The sequence below is a fragment of the Symsagittifera roscoffensis genome, chromosome 4 (genome assembly GCF_963678635.1).
Source record: "Symsagittifera roscoffensis chromosome 4, txSymRosc1.1, whole genome shotgun sequence".
In the NCBI taxonomy this organism is placed as follows: domain Eukaryota; kingdom Metazoa; phylum Xenacoelomorpha; order Acoela; family Convolutidae; genus Symsagittifera; species Symsagittifera roscoffensis.
In genome coordinates this window covers 46,144,152-46,154,351 of record NC_087065.1, presented here as the reverse complement: position 1 = coordinate 46,154,351, position 10,200 = coordinate 46,144,152, and the positions used below count along the sequence as shown (strand labels likewise).

Here is a 10,200-nt window from a genome sequence, read left to right as displayed (position 1 = left end):
TCGTTTTCCTCCTTTTTTCATTGTGGCTTGCTTTCGAGGGAAAATTAAATCTCTATTTGATTCTCAAGAAGAAATCCCATTTATCTCAACAGAGAATTAATGAATTACAGGGAGATTGATTTCATTTTTGAAGTTGCAAAAAGAGTCGATGAGCGTAGTTCAGAATCTTATATTGGTTCTGATGATTTTTTCTCAGAAAAAAGTCTTTCAATTTGTTCACACCAAATTTGATATTTCGCGGTTTGACCTTTGATTTCTTTTTAAGTTCAGTACATTTTTTGGTAAAAAGAAGGCAAATTCCAATATTGAACAACAAAAGGGGTAAAAACCACGAAAAACTTGATCGGCGTTGAGTTTCGTGAGTGGAATTAATTTAAGATTTCCCAGAGCAATCAAATTTTTACTTATTGATCCAGTTTTTTCAAGTTGAATTAATTTAATAATAAAAAAACTTGAATACATTATAGTCATTGAAAGTTTTGTAAATTCAAGGAGTTTTAAGGACGTATATTTTTATACTTAAATTCTAAAATTGAAGTTCAGTTTTTCGTTTCTGTTTCCTTGCATTCATTGTTTCTTTTGCAACTCTGTAGGCTAGGTTTTTTTTTTCATAGCTGAGTGTATATATTTAAGTCCAGCACGCCCGATAGGCAGGTTCAAATCTTGATCAGAGGCAATATGTCCTAGAAACGAAATGATTCCAAATTATTCATTTTTTTCTCATCAGAAAGGTCTCTGGTGTACTGTACCTGTCGCACATTCCTATACTGAGAGAACAGGTTCGAATCTCAATCAGAGAGAAAATAAATGTCTTCTATTAGTTAACTTTTATTCGAAATGAAACATTATTTCTGCCTCTGCCAGCAACTTGCAGCGCACAGGTAATACAATTGACATCCTAGTCGAAATCTACTTTCTATCACGAAAGGCAATGCGATAGTATCCAGGTTAGCTTAAACATCCAGGTTAGCTTAACCCCCCTCCCCCCCCCCCCCCCCCCCCCCAAATAGACCAAGTTAAGATCTTCCACCCCAGCGCTTAATTTAAATTAAATTTGCTCAGAGCTGCATGTAAAATGCTCGATTCTGATTGGCTGAAAAATCCCAACACAGAACCAAGTTAACATCCTCCCCCACCCCCCATGTGGGGGGGCGGATGTTAACTTGGTCCAAACAGTCTAACTAAACTATGATAGGAATTTTTCGAACATTATGTCGATGGATCGGTCGAGCAATCCCGATTAGATATCAAGCAACACAAAGCAATGATGCAAGGCATCATCACTCGACAGGCTTAATTGCCTTTAACTCTCCACAGTCATAACTGTTCTCTCAATTTATAACATTTGATGTTTTCTACTGATCAAAGCTTTTTCATGCATATATTTTTTCAAATTTCAAGCTAAGTCGAACTCACTCAGTTTGGAACGTAAAAAGACAAATTGAATAGCTCAAAAATCTCCGAAATTTGTAAATTGTCTTTTGCGAATTTGAAGTAAACTTGATCACTCTTCTGAAGTTTGTATGTTAAAATATCTGCATCATTAAACTGAATTAGCGTTATTACTAATGCGTTTGACTCGTAGTCTAATTAACTAGGATAGAATCGTGATGGATCAGAATTTAAGCTTTAAATTGATGAAACTAGAACCCCAAAAAGGTTCCAGTTGGACTGTATCGAGTCGACGTCCACTTGAGGAAAGAAGACCTGATAACAGTTCAGACACTCCGATTCTTCCTCCTTCCTTCTCGGAGACAAAGTTCTGCAAGAATTTTACACATGAAGACATAATATCTGAAAAATAAAGAACATTGCAAGAAAAATGGACATGTAGCTACACACCATGCAGGAAAAGGGTGTCAACTACTAAAGAAGACAAACAATCTCAAATAAACTCTACAAAAGAGTCTAATGATTCTACTAAATGTTTCTAATTCATCCCTATCCAAAATACAAGTCCCCACTGTCGCTACTTCTAAGCCTTCTTCTACACGTACGCATATATTACACAACTGAGACACGCAACCTTTAATGCTAGCACTGCTATGCTAACTCCTCTGCTCGCCTGTTTGTCCACTCTGCATGCACCCACCAACTCCTCTAAGCACGCCATCATTTCACCACCTTTAAACACGCATACCCTATCGGGACTGCAGAATACCGTCTCTGAAGCAAGTAGTGGATCAAAACAAAAAAGAACTTGCCGGAAACTTTCCCAATGCTAGGTAGTGTGACGGCCTATAGCCATCATAAGTCATTGTTATATCTGCATCTACATTTTTTGTCAATTTTCAAACTCATATGAATATATACATTTATTATATATATTATACATAAATACATATATTTTTGTACATTCTCTTTTGGTGTCTTACCCTATTTACTTTTGCGAAAACTAGTCTCTTGTAATCGTGAATTAGTCTTTTCCCCGTCAACATCTTCTTTCATATTTTTAACTTGCTTTATGATTGCATCTTAACAACTTACAGGTTCCTTTGCACTTGGCTTAGAGATAACGCCGTCGCCTTCGCACCCTAAGTTCCGGGTTTTGAAGTCCGTTCGGACCTTGTTTCTTTTACTATATATGCATTGAAAAATTTTTTCCGTTTATTTTTTGCCGGACTTCAGTTTGTCTGCTCAAGGTCTGTCGTCTTAGTTGCAAGTGCTGTTCGTGTTAGTTGCAAGTGTTGTTCGTTGTTGTTTCAAGATAACTTGAAGTTTAAAAAAAAAACTTTCAAAATCTCTTCTTTCTTTGCTCAACGGGAGTCTGCTTAAAAATTGTCGGCTTTGTTTCCGCTTCGTAAGTTTTGTTCCGTCGCTAACTTAAGCTTGAATGTTGAATGTCTTGCATGGCATGTTTGCTTGGAATTCCTGTTTGATGAAAACAGGCATTATGAAAATATATGTGAAAGGGTTTTTAAATTTTATTTTGTTTGAAACGATGAAAATGATGGAACCAGGTATTATGAAAATGTATCGGATAGGTTTATTAATGTTTTTCTCTTATATTTTTCTATCGATTGTCACAAAAAACGGGTATCATTGGAAAGACCGTCTACTTCCATGTGTGCCCGCATTCTCCCTAGTCTGTTTTTTTACCTTTTTTCTGCAGCCTTCGAAAAAGCATGTGGAAGAATATTTGAACCATTTTCTGATTTTTTTTGGTTTTCTCAACTACCCTGCTAAATCTGATATTTCGGTTTCAAAAGATTGAACGAAAAAAACTCCCCCCTGCATTAGCGGCTGCGCCCATTTTTTTTACTTATTAAGTTATGGCAATTGGAAAAGGAAATTTTTGCTTTTTTTACCGTTATTTTTATAATCTTTTCGCTTTTCCTCGAAAACCAACCTTCCAAATCTGAGATTGCTGGTCTGATAAAGATAACGGGTCAATAAAGATAGAAGCTTCCCGGCTTTAGCGACCACTTACAATATTTTCACCCTAAAAGGTATTTCCCTCGAAAAAGTCAAATTTTCGATTTCTTGACCGTTTTTTAAATTTTTCGATTTTTCTCGAAAACTACCCTCTCATATCTGAAATTGCTAGTGTTTTGGTTGTGTTCCTGTAAAGGTTCACTTAATTGAGTTCCTAGAGTTTTGTGATTTTCTTCATATTTTTCTACGATTTTTAGTTTTTTCTTAATTTATCAATTTCTTGTAGCTACAAGACAAGACGTTTTCTTCAGATTTTTCTACGATTTTTAGATTTTTTCTCTTTTCTTAATTCATCATTTTCCTGTAGCTACAAGACAAGCAATGAGTGGACCCAAAAAATCCCATTGTCCATCGTTTTTACAAAGGATTATTTGCCCTGGTTACATTTCCCAAATGAGCTTTCATGAGTGCTAGAGAATCTAGAAATCACGTTTAATCTTGAAAATCGCAGCAAATTATTAGTTATCTCTGAGAAAGTTGAAGTGGTTCGAATGAGGTGTCATACTGAAGCTTGTTCTGCAATGATTTGGATGTCAAAATGTAAGCGTTCTTTCATCTGTTTGAGAAAAACTTCTTGAATTTCGATGCAGCATCGTGATTTTAACAAGATATCTGACTTCTGCTTCAATAATGGTGGCGTGCTACGTGCTTTTCTTGCCTCAATCGCACTGTGATATTAGGTTTGTACTAAGACTTGGTGGTTTTATACATTCAATTTTTAATCTCCTTCAGTTCGAAATAATGTCGCAGCCCTTGAAAGTTGAGTTGCTCTCTGCCGGAGATGGGACCAACTTCCCCAAGAAGGGGGACAAGATCCAGATGCACTACACTGGCACACTCACCAACGGAAAGAAGTTCGACTCCTCCCGAGACAGGGGAAAGCCGTTCTCCTTCACAGTCGGTGTCGGCCAGGTCATCAAGGGGTGGGACGAGGGCGTGCCTCAGTTGTCGCTAGGTAAGAGAAGAGTTCATATCATAATGACGATGCAATCATGACTTTCGTCAGTTTTTCTGATGTCTTGTTTTTTTCTCATGTAGTGCTGCAGATGAAATGATAATTAGTACCCAATAATCGAAAAAATATTCTAAAGAGTTCCTGAATGAGACAAAAATTTCAACATTAGCCAAACAGTTTAAAAAAAACAAAGCATGGTGATTAAAACACTCTACCGTTCAAATAATAGAATTTAGAAAAAAAAATTGGTTTTTCTCTTGTATTCAAAGTGATTATTGTGGAAACAATTTTTAGAAGGCTAAATGGTGCGTTCTCGTGATCGATCTTATTTTTGATTTGATAATTTATATAGGTGTCCCTAAGCGTAGTTCGACTATTATAACGTTTCTTTTTTTTGGTTGATCACTGAACTAGGAAGATGTCACTGATAATCTTCAGTTGAGTTTTCCGAATAATGTTCAACTGAAATTTAAAGTATTGGTGAAATGCTTTAGGGCAGAAGGCTAGGTTCACCATTGCACCCGAGTATGGTTATGGGAGCCAAGGGGCAGCAGGGGTCATCCCGCCGAACGCCACTCTCATATTTGATGTGGAGTTGCTGAAGATCAACTGAACTACGATTGTGGCAACATTAGATATTTGTTTCCTTATTCATCTTCTGACAACTCAATTGACTTGACTGTACATGCTGCAGATGACTCAAACTTTTCTATGCGTGCTCCAAACATATTGAAACTGCTTCGACTACATAATTGTCTGAAGATGCATGTTTGATATAACCTCTCATATCTTTGAGGCTGTTTGATTACGAATTTGGTTTCGTTTTCGATAGCGATTTGATAATATCTTTGAGGAATAATTCATATTTTTACGGTGAACAAATCTTTACTAAGCGAAAATAATTGCAGTATACTTTATTTGTATGCTATTTCTTGCAGGAGTCTTCCGAAGTAATAGATTCACTGAAAGCGACCGTTTTTTTTTTCAGATTGCGAAAATGTCGATTATTTTGTTTCTTGTTTTGTTTACTTTAAGTGCCGTTGAAATCTACCCTAGTGAAGACAATTCGGTCGTTTTTGTACGAGAGGTAGTGGAAAATCAAAACAACGAAGATAGTCAAATGGAGATTAAAGGTCTGAGTGGAAATCCAAATGGGCCGGAAGAAAAAGAAGCTGAACTTTTCATACCTTCGAGATATTGGCAAAAGGTCAAACCAGGTCAAGTGTTACCGTCAGGTTTGCATTACAGAATGAATCTGCAGACAGGATTGAAAGAGGCTAAGCTTTTGGACGACACTGACGTGAAAAATGGTAAATTGGATGAAAGTAACGCGTGGGTGGATCACACCGGGAAGTTTAACCATCTATCGGGTGAAGAGTTGAAATCTAAATTGTCTGGTTTACCAGATGACGGACCGAAAAATGAAAACCTGGCCGATCTGTCGAAATATCGTGATATCGAGGAACTCAGAAAAGATTTCGCAGAAATGAACAAACAAATGAAAACAGAGTCTGAAATAGTGAAAGAGATCACAAATTATTTCAGAAGTCAAATTATTCATGAGCTTGATCATGACTTCATTTTACCGAAGCTAGAAGATCTGACATATTATGTCCATCAAATTGATAATGCGGAAGATTTTATCTTAAAAATGAATGGATTGGAATTAATAAAACATATTTACAACCATTCTGAAGCTTCAGTAAAACAAGCTGCTCTGAAAACATTATCAGCGTGCTTGCAAAGCAACCAAAAGCTAAAGGTCTTTGCTATTGAAAATGGACAAATTCTACAATTTCTAACAAGATCTATGGATTCAAAAATTGATTCGAAAGTGACGAAATCAGCATTTAATGCATTATCTGCACTAATAAGAAATTTCCCATTTGCCCAGAAAGTGTTCGGAGATATGAGCGGATTTCAGCTTCTGTGCAAGTTAGCTGAAAGTGATTATATACCAAGTCACAGAGTACTGCAGCTTCAAATGGATTTGCTTTCTGAGGCTGCGTTCGCGCTTCAAGAGACCGAAGCTCATGATCCGACAAGAAGAAAACAGTACGAAGTAGCGGCGGTCATAAAGAAAATATCGTGCTCTTGTAAATTAATACACAAAGCTTTTACTAGCCCAAATTTGACCGTTAATTTGAATGTTTTTGAAGTTTTGATTGATGCTGCTCGCAAATTTACTGAAGATGACATTTGTGTCAGATCACAGTTCAAAAAATGGCTTGAAAGTTTGAAACCTGTGTTAGTGAATCTATTGGTGGAAAAGGATTTACGAAGCGGAGTAGGGGAAAAGATACAGTTAGATTCTGAGATGGACGAATACAGACAAGAAGTTGTCTCCAAATTGACTGATTTAGTACAATCAATAAAAAGCATTACCGATAGATCGGAACTATGACCCAATTCTCGGGTTTATGTAGCGTTATTATCTCGTTTTCATATCAAATTGTATTTTGTGATAATTGGCCTTGTAAATATATTTGAAGCGCTAACACGTGCAACATTTATGAGCAATGGTAAAATCAGTTTATTATGCCAGTGAAGAAGAAGAAGATTCTGGTGGCAGAGGTTTCCGGTAGGAGAGGTTTCCGGTAGGAGAGGTTTCCGGTAGGAGATCTCGCGGATCAATTGAGCAATCTCACTCCCACGCCCCCCACTCTGCTCAATTGATCCAATCTCGCAAACAGGGATAAAAATAGCGTTTTTTTCTTTGCAAAAGCTAAGGTTAAGGTTATGTCTTATGTTTTTCTCCGGGCGTTATCAATCGATTTCAAAGCATTCGACACGACAATTGATTAGTAATGATCATCTAGTCGAAGTGTGAAAAACTTTAAAAGACAATGAAAACCACGTGAAACTCCTTCATTATCAATTTTGAAGGTTGTTTTTTTTTTCAAATTACCGTCAATTTCTTAAGACGGGTGGATTGCTGTGCCCAAATCATTTAAAGGCTGATAATTGTTGATGTTAAAGTTTTCTCCTCTTATGGGATTATTTTGCGAAGTTTAAATTTTTTTCTGGATCAACACTTCCCTATTTAATCTTTTTTGTATCTTTGTTGCAAGGATATGTCGGAAAGGTATTTTAAGTCCAAATTAATTTTCAATGATGACAATTATTTTTCCTACCCTTCTGGAAAAAAGGAAAGTAACTATGGCCTAGGCTTGATTATTTTTACATTACTTCAGATACTTCAATGAATGTTCGCAGTGAGTTGTATGTTCTTATCAAAGCTCTTTCATGCTATTCGGACTCCATTAAAAGCATTATCGTTTTCTAGACTATTGTAATAAGGAGTAGTGAATGTATATATTGGTGTAGTGGCCTCAGATTGACGAGAGACTGAAGTGTTTTATTCCGACTATTGAAAAGGGAGAGGAGTTTTGTTCGGTTGTTTGTTTTTCTTTCAACGCAAAACATGTACCACAAGTAATTATTGGAATGGGTCGAAGTATATATCATATTAAAGCCGTTTCAAACGTAATTCGAACGACACTTGAAAAGTTTAAAAAAGTTGTCCCAGTCTTGAGAAAAACCGGTTTGATATTATTGATTTTTAGTCTAACTTCGAGCGAACAATGCGAGCGAGAAGGTTAATTATATCTTATTTATGCTTTATTCAAGCCGTGAAAACTTAATTTTCTTCCCAGTTAAGTTGGTTTTTGGAGTTTTTTGCGCCATTTTGGGAATCTGCTCAAATTCACGGATTTTGAAATGATTTTTTTGTTTTTCTAGCCATTTTTTAACAAAAACTGTTGTCCAATTAGCCTTTTTGTACTATGACTGTCGAATATACCTAAGAAAATTCCTTTTATCACACCACGCAGAAAAAACGACTCTAATTTTTTTTTTAATATACTTTTTTTGTAACGGGCTATCTTCGCTAGTTCTTATGTGTGTCTGTTTTGAGGGGGACTTTAATTTTTTTTTAAATGAGTAAACCTTTTTTTTGGCTCAAACGGCGTCTGCTTAAGTATTGTCAGCTTTATTACCGCTTCATAAGGTTTCCGAGGCTAATGTAGAATTAAGTTGTCTCACTTAGCGCTTTTTCCCAAAATGAACTTATTTAGTCCAAATCAAGACAAACAAACAGAATCTTTGGTAGATCTAGTTTTTTCATCTTTTTATTTGTGAAAACACGGTTAATTCTCTGGCGGCTAGTGAGCCATGATTTGTGTGTTTATTATCGAAAGCGGCGTGAAGCTTTTCTTTGGTTTGTGATAATAAACGCTTCCGGCTTGGAATTGTGAGAACCCAAAGCTTTAATTTAGACATTTTTTTGTAATTTTCGAACAGTCTTTTTTCATATCCAAGTTTTTGTTGCCATATCTTCTGTATAGATTAGAAAGGCTAGGCACGTAGCACGGTTTTCTCAGAGCGTATCGAAGAAAAGACTGTTTGTGTTTTTCAGTATCAGAATGAAATTTAAAAAGTAGCACCTTAACTTCAGCGCAATTAAGTGGCAGTATTCTTTTTCGAATCTGTCAGCCTGTTTGTTTGATTTAGAGGCGCTGGACTTCAGTGAGTACAAAATTTCAATGAGATTCAAGAAATGTTTTCGTTTAACTGAAAGAATAAAAGTAATGGTCTTGTCACTTTGATTGCTTAAAATAGTTAACTATCTCGCCAATCGCCTGTCTTAAAAACAAAAAATTCCAAAATTTTTTTCAACAGCAAGTTGCTTAAAATGTTCTTATTGAGCTTGAATGACGACTGGAAGGGTTTAGTGTGATCTACCAGACAGCTTTAGTGAATTTTTTTGAGGTACCCGGGTTAACGCTCGTTTTAAAGGGCATGAGCTAAACTGTTGTCCATGGTTGCTTAGGTAGCATACGAACTTAAACAAAGCGATGGAAAGTTAGGGGGGGAAGGGGGGGGGGGGGGGGGGGGGGTTCGCAGTTAATTTTGGAAATTTTCGTGAATCAAATCAATAATTTGGTATCAGAAACGTTGTTAGGCTTAATTGCATGTTGTTCGACTCCTGTGGTGTTTCAATGTTGGAAAAAAGGTGCCTGCAAACTTTATTGTTTAGCGGAAAATTGAGCACTTAACGAATTATGAGTGACAGTTCATCGATCAATAATCAAAGCAGAGATCAACAATGAGGGAATTTCGATGCACTTGAAGCTTCTAGTTGATGTCTTCCTTAACATCCTGGCGTAATGAGTTCTCGGTGCGTCTGAAAATATAATATTTTTCTAGAATTGGTCTTGGTCTTTTTTTTGAAAGTTTTTTTTTCATAATTTTATTGCTACTTACAGTCTCAAGTTGTCGTCCGGCTGCGTCCCTTTTTTCGAATCGGGTCTAAATGGAGCATAAAGCAAGATTAATTAGTTACCATCTATTTATATTACGATCAATAAATGGTTAATGAGGGATGGGGTAAGGAAGGGGAGAGAGGGGGTTGTCTACTTACCGCCTCGACCCTGGAGCTTCTGCCGTGTGCATCTGCCTTCTCTGTTTTGTGGGCGCTTTGGTGTCTGTAGAACACCCCGGGAACCACCTCGCTACTCGTCCCGCTCAGAGTCGCCTCCGGAAGCATCACGACGGAGCCGCCCCCACACACTGAGAACCTCTGTTCTTGTTGAACTTCGCTTTTGGCTGAATAAGACATTTTGGGGTAATGTTAGGTTTTGTACTAAATTCTGTTGAGGATAGAGAATGGATTAAAGTTTTGAATGCTATCCCGAGAAGATATGTGGTATTTATAGTGCGGCCAACTATTGTTCAGTTAATTACTGATTGCCTAACGAAAGACTTCAATTGTGTGCGGATTTGGACGAAGTAAAGTGTCAATTAGTTGA

General features: G+C 36.8%; 2 protein-coding genes across 2 annotated transcripts in view; both read left to right on the top strand.

Moving 5' to 3' along the window:
- Positions 1-5,272, top strand: part of LOC134843793 (uncharacterized) — a 331,722-nt gene extending 326,450 nt beyond the window's left edge. The window contains exons 2-3 of the mRNA XM_063860073.1: positions 4,170-4,390; positions 4,885-5,272. Coding sequence (XP_063716143.1) covers positions 4,177-4,390; positions 4,885-5,003 — 333 coding nt within the window. The 5' untranslated portion in view covers positions 4,170-4,176 and the 3' untranslated portion in view covers positions 5,004-5,272. The remainder of the gene's footprint in view (positions 1-4,169; positions 4,391-4,884) is intronic.
- A 110-nt stretch (positions 5,273-5,382) lies between these two features.
- On the top strand, positions 5,383-6,985 carry LOC134844139 (nucleotide exchange factor SIL1-like). The gene has a single exon (XM_063860657.1). It carries the CDS (start codon positions 5,388-5,390, stop codon positions 6,792-6,794), a length of 1,407 nt encoding a protein of 468 aa, XP_063716727.1. The 5' UTR covers positions 5,383-5,387; the 3' UTR covers positions 6,795-6,985.
- The last annotated feature ends 3,215 nt before the right edge of the window (positions 6,986-10,200 follow it).